General features: G+C 39.0%; 1 protein-coding gene across 1 annotated transcript in view; it reads left to right on the top strand.

Moving 5' to 3' along the window:
* Positions 1-15,403, top strand: part of LOC126268228 (NADH dehydrogenase [ubiquinone] iron-sulfur protein 3, mitochondrial-like) — a 60,468-nt gene that overhangs the window by 44,106 nt on the left and 959 nt on the right. Inside the window, exon 4 of the mRNA XM_049973869.1 lies at positions 4,042-4,287. Coding sequence (XP_049829826.1) covers positions 4,042-4,287 — 246 coding nt within the window. The remainder of the gene's footprint in view (positions 1-4,041; positions 4,288-15,403) is intronic.

Genomic DNA, 15,403 nt, shown 5'->3' with positions numbered 1-15,403 from the left:
TATTCGCTAAACAATAACTTCCACAGGGACTTCTGTGTTGCAGTGGCATTTAAATGGATATACTCGCATTTGGAAGGATTACAGCTCCTGGTCCAGGAGAAACTGTTCTGCATCTGCTTACAAGAAACGCATCTTAAAGTTACTGACACACCTGCATTATGGGTTTACCGCCCATGTATGGATGGATGATATCCCTGGAGACAGGGCTAAAGGTGGAGTGGCTGTTTTCATCGATGACAGCTGGCGCTCCTCTCCTGTCTCTCTAACCACGACCGTGCAAACAATTGCCATGAAAGTTCTCACACTCTTTAATATTACAGTGTGTTCTTCGTACCTTCCTCCTAATGATGCTTTGGATGCAGACAAACTGGCAGAACTCTTCCAGGCATTCCCACGCCCATTCCTCCTTGTAGGGGACTTCAGTGCATACAATGTGCTGTGGGGCTTAGCTGGCACTTTCTCCAGGAGTCGGATGATGGAGCAACTCGTCCATTCTGAGAATATCTGCCTTCTGAACATGTCAGATGACACACTATTCCACAGCTAAAGGGTCTTTTTCAGTCATTGACCTTTGTTTTTGTTCCACAGCTATTCAGCTTTGTTTTTGTTCCCCAGCTTCAGTGGGGAAGTGGCTACAGATTTACATTATAGTGACCACTTACCAGTGTGGCTCCATCTACTGACCAGGACAGTGGCTGACAGGAGACCATGCAGATGGGTGATGCAAAGGGCAAATTGGTTGCAGTACAGTCAACAGGCTATTTTTTAACAAAAGGATTGCACACAGGAGACAATGGCCCATATCATTAGGGAGTTACAACGGGCTGCCGCAGAGCGCATCCCTAGCCTAGTAACCACCTCAGACGACGGCCTGTACCTTGGTGGAATGACGACTATCACTCGGCAATCAGGGCCAAAGGAACAGCTCTACACTTCAAACACCGTCCAACTACAGAAAACCTTCATGCCTAATGAGAAAGTCTACAACTTTCCATTCTCCACGAGGCAACAGGGATCAGCTTTGTCAGCGGCCAGACACACTGCTCCAGGACCTGATGAGATCCATTATGCCATGGTCGTCTGTGTGCTCATGTGAAAGGACAGCTCCTATCTTGTTTCAATAAGACATGGTTTGATGGACAGTACCTCATGACTTGGAAGGAGGCAATATTAATTCCATTCTGGAAACCAGGCAGGGACCATAGCACTCCTAACAGTTACCAGAGTGTAGCCCTTACCAATTGTATGGGTAAGACTCTTGAACACATGGTCAGCTGCTGCCTTGTCAGGCTGCTTGAATCCCGAGGTCACCTGACCCACTCCCAGTGTGGTTTCAGGTGCTACCATTCCACCCTTGAGAACTTAATTCTATTGGAGATTGTGATACAGGACTCTATCTTACGCCATGTTTTTCAACCTCGAGAAATTATAGGACACTACTTAGAGGTACGACTTCATGAATGGGGACTACGTGGATACCTGCCACTTCTTATCCAGTCCTTTCTTGAGGACTGTCGTTTTTGATATCCCATTGGCGATGCCTTGTCTGACTATGCTCAGGAGAATGGGGTCCCCCAAGGCAGTGTCCTCAATGTCACATTGTTTGCCATCGCTATCAATGGCTTTTCCTCTGTAGTCGGGAGCTCTGTCAAATGCTCGTGGTTGTGTATGACTTTATAATCCTCCAGCCTTCCTCTGGTCTTATAATGACGATGAAGCAGCTACAGCCGACCATTAGGAGGTTGGAAATCTGGACAAGGCAACTGGTTTTCAGTTCGCATCCAAGAAGACTACATGTGTCACTTTTAACCATGCTCATTGCAAATTCAACCAACCAGTGCTCACAATAGGGGACAATATTTTAAGTGTCCAAGAAACTGTGTGCTTTTTGGGTTTATTACTTGACTCAATTAACTTGGCTGCCACACCTGAAAGACTTACGAACAAAGGGCTTCCAGTCATTGAATATTTTGAAATATTTTACCGGAAAAAAAATGGGGAGCTGACAGGTCCTGCCTCCTGCAGTTTTATAGGGCATTTGTTTGATCACATTTAGGTTATGGCAGCATGGTCTACGGATATGCCCATAATTCCTACCTCAAGATGTTAGATGCTGTCCACCATAAGGGCCTTCGGATATCGATCGGAGCCTTTCAGAAGTTCAGTGGGCCAACCCACCTTTGAACGACTGTTCAGGAATCTACCCCATTTGGATATGTGCTACAGACTGTCTCAAGGATCTGGATCTATCGTGCATCAAAATACACAGCCAGGGACCGAATGCACTGCCACCTGTGCGTCTTCAGAGTTTCAAAGAGATTTTAAGGTTGACACACTTGTACTCCACATTTTTTTTTTTTTTTACAACTTTGTTTTTGTCCATTTTCAGTATGTACCACAGTTTTATCATTGTTTATACAGATAGATTCCAGTAAGAGAATGTCCTCAGTTGTTCTGGCATGTTTCCTCTGACAGGATTTTTAAAGTATGTCTTCCGGAACAATTTACAAATTACAGATATCACTGTACAAGGTTTCTTGTCTGTTCCGACTTGCTTAGTGTACTGCAAGCACTTCACCAACAGTATCCAGTAGACCAGCTGATTCAGCTCATCCATGACTCATTACAGCAGCTGCAACACTGAGGCAAGGAAGCAATCTTTTGCTGGGTGCCTGGCCACATCGGTATACAGGGAAACGACATGGCCGACAAAGCTACCAAGGAAGCATGTGGGGATGGTGCTGTCTGTCAGTGTCCCATTCCATTGCAGGCCACCATCACATTTTCTGACAAACGCATCATGCATCACTGGAAGATTGAATGATTGCAGGTGACAGAAAACAAACTACGGTCACTCAAATCGACCACAAAGGCATTATGGACGTCAAGCAGACATAGATCTTTAACACGTGGTTTCCTCCTCTGACAGGAGGATCCATCACTGTGAAGTTTGTGCCATGCCACTTTCAGTTCAGCATATTTTGGCAACTTGTGCCCTATATTCTGATATTAGGGCAGCCCTCAGTCTCAGTGGAGATCTGCCCACCATCCTCACACATACTGATTCCAGTGTTAAGAGTGGTGAATTTTTGCGAACTTTCAGGCATCATCCCTAAATTGATGAGGATGGGAGGCAGGCTTTAATACATTATAAACTGCTCTGCGTGTGGGGACGCAGATTAGCATGCTGATTGTTTGTCACAGTGCTGATAGCAATGATTTCGAGCACCCCTCACTTCAAACATCCATCATCATTGGTGCCTGTTTCACCAAATGCCATTTGGGTTCTTCCCTCAGACACCAGTTTCTCAGAACTCTGCTGGTGGGAACTAGCATTAAAACATACCCTTGGTTCTCACCACCCACATGGCCTTAATTTACATTAATTTCTTCTGTCTCAGCATTTCTTCACAGTAATTACTCCTTTCTTCACTCCATTTTAGTTTTCTACATCTTTCATTTTCTTACCTGTCTATTTTTTGCCATCCCCTCCCACCTTTGTTATGTACAATGCACTGAGCTTCTCACTCTTACATGATGTTTTAGTGGTAATCTCTGTCTTGCATATTACCCTGTCTTCTTTTAAGCTCTAAGGTTTTAAATATCATCTGGTGCAGTCCACTACAGTCTGTCTTTCCTTCTCATCGTGTCCAGTAAGTCTCCACTGACCTGCAGTTCTGGGTGACTTTTCCTAAATCTATCCATTTTCCTAGACCTCTCCAGTCCTTTCCCTTCACCCGTCTTCCTTCCCCTTCAACCATTGTGCCTGAAGGAGCCACTGGCTCCGAAAGTTTGCCAAATTATAACCTTATTTTATGTGTGTGTTCTGCCACTGCTTGGTGAGTAGATTTTTTATCCCTCCAATTACATTAAGTATAGTTATGTGTCATTAACAGAATTTAAAATAGGTTATGACAAAATTGACTTGATATACCTGCAAAAATTGTTGACAGAGTTGAGAAATTATATATTGTGTGTCCGAAGTAATAAGTAAGTGTATCTGATAGAATATGTTCCTTACATAATTGATACATTTGACAGGTGGTCTACAATTTACTCTCACTTCGATTCAATTCACGTATAAGGGTGAAGACCTATACAGATGAACTTACGCCTATTGATTCAGTGTGTGAGGTATTCAAGGCTGCCAACTGGTATGAAAGGGAGATCTGGGACATGTTTGGTGTGTTCTTTGCAAATCACCCTGACTTGCGCCGCATTCTCACTGATTATGGATTTGAAGGGCATCCATTCCGTAAGGACTTTCCACTAAGTGGATATGTTGAGGTAAGCATATCATTTGATTATAACTTTGATAGTTGTAATATTTCATTTACAATCATATTATAGAAAAGTTGTGTATTAGCTGTTCCATTTCAGCCTGGAGCCTGGTGTAATTTATCTTAACAAATTAAGTCAAACTTCTTGATTATTCAACAGCTACCCAGAAAGCCCACTACAGTAGCAAAAAGTAGTAGAAAGCTATATTGAATTCAATTCCTTTGGTTATTTTCATCATAGTATTTTTATGGGTTTGATGTGTGTCCTTGGGGTCAGTGTAGTACAGCTAAAGCATGTCCATTTATCCAAAGAATCAGGCTGGCAGGAAGAGGGTTGTGTGTACTACATCTACAGTACCCACTAATTAATTTTGCCACCACATGGTGCCAAATGCAAGGACTTCATGGAACTGAGTCTTCAGTGACACAAGCAAAAGTTTCATGAGCATGAGATTCACAATTGAAAATCAAAGTTAATATGCACAAAACATATATAAAAATTTAATTTAAAAAATCTGAAATTGGAATTTATGGTTGGTTAAAATCAGAATGTTCAAATAAGTTACAGGAATGCAGCTGGGTAACATCCTTGACACCCATTGACATTTGAACTAGTGAACAGTTCATCATTTTTAAGGAAAAAATTAACTAAGAGATCACTGTGCATGGCAATAATCTCAACAGCTTCCTTAATAACATTGTGCAGTAACAGAAATGACACTCTTGAATCTCTCTTGTTTTATTCCACCTGTTTATTGGTCCCAAGGCAGTGCCCTGCAGTTGCAAGTTTTCTGGTTGTTATCGACATATGTTAACTGTTCGATACTCTGTTCATCGTAACAAACCTGATGTAGACATTACACTGCATAGTCTTTTTTGTTTGCTATAATCTCATTGGATTTTATTTCCTGTGGGAGTTTAGCTGTGTATAGTTGGGTATAAAAATTACCTTACATTTTATGCAGCAGTCTGGCTCACCTGCACTATTCAGTGGAGATAACCCAATGCAACAATGTATTACCAGTGCACGTAAACAGGAAAGCCGGTCCATAAAGCCCACAGTATTGTGAACAGCTGCAGGTAGCCGTGTGAAAGCTTAATTGTTTCAGTTCAACATTCCACAAGTGAATGTTAACAATGTTTTGTTTAAACTGTTTCCAATTGATTTATTGAAACATATCTCATAGATAGGTATTTGAAAATACTGGAACACTGAAATCATTTGCATCAAAAATATCAAAATAAAACATTCAGAAGCAGATTAGACCAAACATTACACCTGCAGATAATTAATAAAATCTACAAACAGCACACAAATGATAAAACTTAATATGCCATTTAATTTATAGAAGGGATACATCAATATACATTAATACTCTGGTAATGCTCTTGTTAAGGGTCCAGGCAGAAACCACATTTTAGCTTAGAAAAAGAGCATAAAAATACTTGCGTGAACACAGTATAATTTATCTGTGAGAGCAGGGTTTGATTTTATGAGTGTATTGCAGAGATTTTGCTGTATAACTGAAATCACTTAAGGTATTACTTACCTCAGCCTTATGGTAACCTCTGAGCTCCTCCCATCTTTGAATCTGAAGAAGAAATTTCATCAGTGGAACTGGCACCCTCAAGAGTGATAAGTAGCTAATCAACGCCACAATCTCTGAAACTATCCAACTACTTGTTATTACTTGTTGTTCTGGATCCCACCAGTGTTTGGTACAGACGTGCAACAGAGCTTCGAGCATTAATTTAAGCATGTTTGGTAGCTTAAATGTCATATTACTTCTTGTGACATATTCTTAACGTGGCTCCAAATAAATTCTGCGAGGATTCAAATTGCAGTGGTAACCTAATGACAGTGTGATCCATAGATTGTGCTGTTTTAACAATAATGCACTGGTCTAAAACATCAGGTTCAACCTGTTCCAGTAATTCAAGCTTAATCACAGTAGGATTTGTGTGTGCTCCCTTTCTCATCAGCCAGTTTACCCTGTCTTCCTTCCTCCAAGGTTTTTGTGGTATACACTCAACCTTAACTCTATGACATGAAGCATTGTCCATAATTCTAAAAATGTTGGGCCCTAATTTGGGTAGAATATCTTTGAACCATTTTTGGAACACTTCACCATTCATGTCTTCATGATAATGCCCAATCATTTGTGATACAAAAAACAGTTCAGTACAATCAGCCTTCTTCCTTTTCCTGTTGGGTCTTTATTAATGCTTGTGATACGACTTGCAACAAAAGTTGGTCTCGTAACAGTCACTTTTTAATTTGTCCACACTTTGTGTCACATTTCCTGCATTAAGCCTCATTTTGTCAAGGCAGTAAATCTGTTTCTCAATTCTGAATTGTTTAATCTGGTGGAAAGAACAACTCCACAAAGTAATATCCTCACTATCTGTAATTATACTATTTCATTTCCTACTTTCAAATTAAAAACCAGTATCTTTTGTCAGTTTATAAAATGTCTTTCTTTTAAAAGTAGGCAAGTGATCATCATCTACCACTTGAAGTACCTTGTTTTAGTGCTTTGTTTCTGAAGAAAAATGTGTGCATCATTGACCACAGCGTTTTGAAGAAATCACATTTTCCTAGCACACAAATCTGATGTTTTCATGTCTTTCCTGGAGTTGACAACTTACCCATATAGTGTCTTTCTTTAGGCGCACACAATACAAATATCACAGAAACACCCATCAACTTGGACTTCATTGCTGCAAGTTCCTTTGTGGTAGTTATGGTTGTTTTTCTGAAAACTTTTCAAGAACATTGAGAACTCTCAGTTTTTGGTGCTTCTAAAAACTGTTTCTCTTCTATGTATTACAAAAGAACACAGCACAGATTCAGCCATTTTCTCCGGACACGTGGGAAACACGGATGAGTGAGAAACAGCACAATGACTGCCTGTGTGATTGTTGAGAACAGTTGGTGGTTGGTGGGAGGGGTGCTAGAAAGGAAGGAGTTAAGGAATTTCTACCATTTTCTTCAGTACTCACAGCGGAAGAGGTTCTTAGAGCACCCTCCTGATCTTTTTCCAGAATGATGTGTACAACTGAATGCTCCTGTACCACCAACAAACTGAGTAATGGTGAAGAGTACATAGTCACGTAGCAAAGGTTGATTTTCCTCCATACACTTAATCTGCTGTCAAGTGTACAATGGTGAATGTCATTTTGATAAACATAAAATAGAAAGAAACGAAAGAAAAAAGTGAAATTGAACTCACAACCTTGCACATACAAATCTGTTACTGTATCCACTATGCTACTACATCTGTGTAGCTTTGGTGATATTTTTATGATATTATACTATGTTTCTCAAATTTATTAAAAAGAAGGTGAAAATGTAAGAGTTTCAGCATTTCATGTACAAAGGAGAAATTTAGGGAGTATTTACAAACAAAGTCCGACAAGCACTGATCTTGCACAGAATTGTTCAGAGGAAGTGATTATACACTGAGATTTGCAATAAGAAATACATGGTGTAAGCATTTAGCATACTGATCAGCAAAACCATTGCTGTTTGTGAATACTTTACAATGACTTAGTTTCATTAGTGATAGCATAACAAAAAAAATCCAGTATATAAATAGGGTCTACTTCCAGTAGCTTAGTAATATCCATCAACGTGCTATGACTGCTGACAAATTGCCGTGCATGTGCTTGTTAACATCGGGATCATGCTTACGATGGATAGACATCTGTCATTCAGACCTGATGGTGTGATTGATGTATAATGTGACACAATTGCAATGAATACAGTAGACACCCACCTTACGCAAACCCAGATCATCCTTTACAGACCCTAAAAAGGGTCTGCTGTGCGACTGAAATAACTTTTGACACTCTAGTTCAATGCTGGGGATATGATACTGTTGCCCAGCTAATACTCATGATGAACCTTTCCTCTCCTTGGACAGTAACAGGCCAGCAGTTATAGCCCGTCCTGTTGCCACCCTGGCAGTAAACAGTAGCACATGCTGGTGAGCTTCCAGTGTTTGTGTTGTGAAGTGTAGTATTTCTTTGATCATTGGAGTGTTGTGTGTTCATCAGCTGATGCTCTGAAGTTGTGTTATGGGTAAAATTCAGCCATCAGTTGCTCTGAATTGGAGAGAAACTGTGAGGGTCTGACTTTATATACCGTATTTACTCGAATCCAAAGCAGCACTTTTTTCCGGTTTTTGTAATCCAAAAAACCGCCTGCGGCGTAGAATCGAGTGCAAAGTAAGCGGACGGTCTTTAAAATGTTGGTAGGTGCCGCACAACTAACTTCCCTTCGAATATATGTAGCACTACACAGGCGCTGAAACCTCTGCGTCAGTAAATAAATTTAAAAAAAAAAAAAAAAAAAAAAAAAAAAAAAAAAAAAAAAAAAAAAAAAAAAAAAAAAAGGTGGACGACGAGCTTTTTTTCTCCGCCCCGAGTTTCGACCACTGCATTTTCATACATTATCCAACGAAGTAAATATAAATTCCGTATTGTTCATCTTCGAATGTAGCAGCATTTCAATGTACTACGAAAATCCGACTGGCAAGACTGTTTGGGATGTTTGTCAATATGGCCAACTCTATGCTCTGAATTTTTTCTACCTGTGAGGAGATTGTTGCCAATAGGAACTTTTATGAATCGTGAATCACATGCAGTAGTCTCTTCACCATAAGAATAATACGAATTTTGCCAAGTATTCTTTCCTGTCTGCCTAATAAACTACAAAACTAGAGTGAGACAACAGCAAACTCGGAAGAATATACATATCTCATGTTTATATTCGTATTATGCTTAGTAATGATTCAGTCAGAAATGAAGCACAGCAATTGACTGGATTTTTAAATCTAATTTCTGTGTAGAATGTAATGTACTAAAGAGGCGTCTGCAAAGATTTTCAAACGGAGAAAATTTTTTGCTAAACTCTCGTTCAGAACATCTTCTATCATATGCAGTCTATTATTTGGTTCTTGTTGATCATTATCAAAGAAAGCAGCAGTGTAAGTAACAACAAATAGCAGCCTCTTGCCATTGTTTTGCTAATGAGACGATTCCGCTCTTTTTTTAAAAAAAAAAAAAAAAAGCGGCAGTAGTGTGCACAAAAGCCAACCATGCCGCGAGCGGCGACAGGCCGTAAACACTCATTATCAGAATGCGACACACAATGCAACACAGTACAGAAATTCATTTTCAGGTTAGAGTGACGTAAACACCTATAACAAAGAGAACGGCACTTATCAGATCAAAGAAAAATAAGCAATCAATTCAAACTAGATGAAGCACGTGAAAAAGGAAGGGTACCCGTATAAATACGGACGGAGCGCCTGACGCATACCAATGGCTAACTGGTAAAGCTTAACTGCTAAGCTTACGACTCGAACCGAACTACTGTAGCTGTATTGTCATTCATTCGACCTAAATCGTGTCTCATATTACAATGGACAAAGTTTGTTTCGATTTAGAGGTGCAGCCTAAAACTTTTCTCTCCCCTTGAATTTAGATTGTCAAATTTCAGGTGCGACTTAGATTCGGGAAATTTTTTTTCCCTTGATTTCGAGTCTCATTTTCAGGTGCGGCTTAGATTCAAGTAAATACGATATTTCTGGAGTGTGGACAGAGCAGCCACCGCACTTAACATTCTGGCCTGTGGTGCTGCAATTGGAAAGGAGAAAGAAAATGATGAAATTCCACCTGGAGTAGTTCCTGGAAACACCAGGCTAGAAATGTAAAGACAGATGGCTAACCAAGATTAACACATTCAAGCAGTTCACAGTACACGGACATATATATATGGTTTTATCAGAGCAAGGAACACCCTACTTTCAACAAGCATCTTCTCTGCTTCAAAGAAGTGGAGTTATTTAATAGGTGTAATTTATCATTTCAAAACTTTCTTTGCAGGCTTGGCTTCTGGCACAAAATATTTGACTCCGAAGTTTATGACCAAGAGAAGAATCAGATTGGCCTGGAGATGCCAGTATTTGCATGTCATGAGGAGCATTTTATTAATTGACATTGTTTTACTTTACAAGACACTGGTTAAAGGAACTGTGTAGCCAATGGAACAATAAAAGCACCAATAGGCAAGGGTGATAAGACAGTTGTCTTTCACAGTGGCTTGGTTTGGCACTTCATCTGGAATATTTAGTGATGTTTCATTCTAGAAAGCAAGGTGAAACATTAGGAAATGATTGCTACACTTCTCAAGGGATGGTTTTTTTCAGTTTTCTGCTACAAAATGTTTGCCAAATTCAACAGTACTAAAGAGCAATGTGCCTGATATTGCTTCTGTTTATTAATTAACATAGGTTCCCTGATAGACTGTTGCAGACAACACCCAGAAAATAAGAGTTGTGACCTTCAGATCATGCTGGCAGTGTTCCCCTCCACTTGCTCCATGCAAAACTGGGACAAACACACGCTGATCTTAGATGGATGTTGAAGAGCACATTTCACACTGTATTTCTCCAGGATACAACCAATCCTATTGGAAACACTACCTGTGTAAACCAGAAAAGCTATAGGCTTATACATGGGACCTCATTATTCTTATCAATCATCCACCTCCCCACCCAAGAAAATGTCTTACCTTATTTGATATAGAAATATTGTGTGCCAATCTGAAAAAAATGGTAGGAAATAGTCAAGAATGAATTACTGTTGGTAAAGTGTCAGCTTGGGTTGCACACATTTGTGCTTCACGATTTACGTTGTGTGTGTGTGTGTGTGTGTGTGTGTGTGTGTGTGTTTGGCTTGCCAGTGTAAAAGATGACATGAAACCAGCTAAATGCAAAATATGTACAATTTGCACTCTAGTTTACTTAAATAGTGAATAGTACGACGTTCAGAGCAATTTTCTTCTTTTTCGGGTAGTTAACTTGTGTTTTGTCTGTGTGGCACTACCATGTAATTTTTTTTACTTCAGTGCAATCATGACTCCTAAGAAGAAGTGTAAAGTCGGTGATAAGTGCTGTCTGTTAAATGAAGGCTGGACGGCCAAATATTTCTTTATTGATGCAGGAAATAAAGCCGCATGCTTTCTATGCCATACAGTTGCCGTATTCAAGGAGTACAGTCTGATACGATATCATGAAACAAAACACAATGACTTTAGCTGCAAACTTTCAGATGATGAATGAAATATAAAAGCAGCAGAGTTCGTGAAATGCTTTAAGAAGCAACAAGCGTTATTTAGGAAGCAAATACCATTTCAAAATAGTGATACAGAAGCAAGGTTCATGGTTGCCTTTAACCTTGCTAAATGAAACAAACCAAATTTGAGAGTATTTCATTGTCAAGGAGGACTATAGTGCAGTGCATTGATTTAATTAGTGATGAACGTGCAGACGAGCTAAAGACTGTGAGCAAAGACTTTGTTTGGTTTTCACTGGCAATGGACGAAAGCACAGGTATTAAAGACACTGCACAAGTACTCATCTTTATCCGTGGAATTAACGAACATTTTGTCATCACTGAGGAATTACTTGGTATAGTATCCATGAAAGATACAACCACTGGTCAGGACTTCTTAGAATGTGTTGTTAATTGTGTGAAAACAAGTGGCTTATCCTGGAACAAAATGGTAAGCATTACAACAGATGGGGCCAGAGCTTTTTGTGGGAAAAATATAGGTAGGGTGAAACTTTTAAAACACAAGTTACAAGACGAAGACACAGACAGTGACATTTTGGATTTTCATTGTATTTTACATCTGCAAGACTGCACTAGACGTAAAGCATGTGGTAGATCCTGGTGTTGGTGTTGTGAACACAATAAGAGCTAGGGCACTCAATCACAGACAGTTTAAATCTCTTCTTGAGGAGGTGGGTCAGAACATGAAGATGTAATTTACCATAACAGTGTGAGGTGGTTGAGCTTGGGCAAAGTATTAAAAACAGTCTGGGCATTACAGGATGAAATTATTTTATTTCTGGACACTAAGGAGATATCTCATGATTTTGTTGCAAAAATAGAATGTGAAGAGTGGAGATATGAGATGATGATTGCAGCTGATATTTTTGAAAAACTGAATGTGACATTGCAGGGAAAGGGGTTGTTTGCTCATGAAATGTGGACACATGTCAAAGCATTTAAAACAAAACTAGGTCTGTTTGCAAGACAAGCAAATGAAGGCAACTTTTGTCATTTCCCATTACTAGGGAAACAGAAAGTACCTGGAAGTGTTTCAGCTAAGATTAGGGATTTGTCTGCAGTGTTTAGAGGATGAGTTTACTACAAGATTTCAGGATTTTAAGAAAATTGAGCCTCAATTTAATGCTTTATCGTATCCAATCACAGCTGATACTGGCAGTGCACCACAGGAGCTGCAACTTGAACTGATTGCCATGCAGGCAGATCACGCAGTGAAAGAAATGTTTAGTGCTGTAACTTTAGTTGACTTTTATAAATCTTTGTCAGCTGAAACATTTCCATGTATCAAGAAATTTGCAGGCAAAATTTTCTCCATATTTGGATCGACGTGTATTTGTGAACAAAGTTTTTCTTGCTTGAAAATCAACAAGTGCAAATACCAAAGCTGTTTAACAGACAGTAATTTGCAGGCTGTGATGAGAATATCAACTAGTAGTCTGCTGATTTCACAAAAATTGTGATAGGATGCATTTGTCCCATTAAACTTGTTTTAAAATTTAATGTACTTGGAGATGATATTAAATTAGCAAAATAAATGAAATTGAACACAACTATCTTATTTGAGGATGTCAGAAGGAAAGAGGTACAAGTGAATTTAGTCTTATCAAAATTACAAGTAGTATACTTACACCCCTTTGCTTCTGACTCTTTCATTTATATCTAATGATTTTTATGATATTTTTTATGAAATGTAGAGCTAACTAATCAATGTATTTTAACGCTTTCACTGCTACACCTGAAATTGCAACTCTGTGTGTGATATGTGATTAGAAGCATTTTCATAAAAACTTTGGGAGTACTGCATATCTATACGAACAATGTGCAGTGCGTACCTGAGGACCTCATTCAGCATCTTGAAAAGGAGGCTGTTCCATCAGCCATTTAGGGAACAGGGTGCAACAAATGGACGATTGTAGCACACTGTGGGACAAACAACCACACAGTGAGGTCATATTTGGATTATTCCAATGACTGGCAGAGAATGTTAAGAAGACCAGCTTTGCTCATGGAGCTTCAACAAAGCTCACATTTTGTGTCATTGTCCTCAGAACTGATTGTGGTCCTGTGGGGGAGGAGGCATGATTGTAGTATCCTATGACTCAGTATCAACAAAACACAATTGAAAATCGTCAGCTCATACAAAAAAAAGTGGGTGTGACATTTGTAGGAATTTGAATGGAACAGTCGGGTAAAGTCAGGTGTAATTAAAGAAGTTGGCGGACTTTGGTCTTAGTAAAATACCACAGAAATTATCTCACTCTGCAGAGAAGATTACTTACGGATCACTCATGTGACCCACCATAGAATATTGGTCAGTGTGTTGGATGTGTATGTCCTATGTCAAGAGAGAATGGTAACAGGTTTGTTTCACCTATGGCAGTGTGTCATAAAGATGGTGAAAGAACTGAAGTGGCAGGTTTTTAATGATATACATAAACAGTCCCAGGAAAGCATCCTTACAGTTTCAAGAACTAACTTTGAATGACGAAGATACTAAATCCCCTACTTATCACTCCAATAGGAATCTTGAGGAAAACATTAGATTAATTACAGTTCAGATATGCCCATTCCATGTGCGAGTAGAATGGGAAAAAGCTCTAACAACTGATGCAGTGGGAAATGCCCTCTTTCATACACTTCGGTGGTTTGCAGAGTATGGATGTAGATGTCAGTGTAAGTGAATAAATCATTGGGGTGGAGAGAAACATTGACACCTTCTTAGAATGTTTGCACTTTCCAGTATTTGTCTTGTAATCTGACAACCACAGTTGGTTTTTTGACAAAACTTCCATCAGATCTTTCTTCTAACACACAATTTATTGCTGTGATTTAGTTATGCTTTTTCCTCCATGGATTGATTCAAAAGAAAACATCTCTTTCTACTTCATAATGTATGCATGCTTTTTTCTTTATTTTCTAGATGATGGTTCTCTTGTGTTGCATGAAGGAAATCATTCTTGTTTTACAATAATAAATTTTGCTAAATTTTTATTTAAGACTGTATCATTCTCTTGATTAGCGAATGTTTAATGTATTGCAGTCATAATTGAGGATTTGTTTTAATTAATTTAAAACTCTCTTCAGTCATTTCATTTCAAAATATTAATAAAAAATAAACATATTATGATTTTGCTATATGCTTCATAAATATGATGGTACCCAAAAAAAATCCAGAATTATCTTCTAAAAGCTATATATATTCAAGCTGTTTACAAAACAACCTTACCCCTTAAAAATACTCTCCATTACATTACAGCTAATACATTGCTCCCTGTGGTGCTTCCATTGCTCAAAACATTTTGTCCAGTCACCTTTAGAAATGGCTGACAGCTCATCTCTCGTTATTTTTCCATGACTACTTCAATGCCCCTTTTCATATGTGAAAATAAGAAAACGTCACCCAGAGCCAGGTGCATGGGGCAATGGAACTGTGCCATGCTTAGTTTTTGATTAACAGAGATGGCTCTGTGTGTGCAGGTGCGTTGTCATGGTGGGAGAACCAGTCTCGCTGAATTGAGCTCAAAGATAACCCACTAAGCTCTGACAATGGATCAGTTGTCTGTCGACAATCTGTGAGCACAAGCTCTTGAATTTTTTTCAATATTTTCATTGATTTGGGCAGTTCACGGCTGTTCAGAATTAAGTTTGTCACCAGTCTACATGTCACAATTTTTAAATCAAGCAAATAACTCGTACACTTGGGTTTTTCCCATAGCATCATCTTGGTAAGCTGTTTTAAACATTAAAACCATTTCAGCGGCATTTTTACGGAGTAGAAAACAAAATTTGACAGTTGCACGTTCTTCGATTAAACTTGCCATCATAAAAAAACGAAATAAGAACAAAACAGTGCTAGCAAAAACAATCATTGCAGATCAACAGAACAAGCCAGATCAATTACACAGGCGGTGCTGAACTGGCAGCAAGTTGCGCTATATACGCCTAGTGGCAGAAATGCAAACTACACAAGCCCTACCCAA

The sequence above is a fragment of the Schistocerca gregaria genome, chromosome 4 (assembly GCF_023897955.1).
Source record: "Schistocerca gregaria isolate iqSchGreg1 chromosome 4, iqSchGreg1.2, whole genome shotgun sequence".
NCBI lineage: Eukaryota > Metazoa > Arthropoda > Insecta > Orthoptera > Acrididae > Schistocerca > Schistocerca gregaria.
Note: the sequence above shows the minus strand (reverse complement) of the source record. Positions and strands in the feature narration are given on the sequence as shown.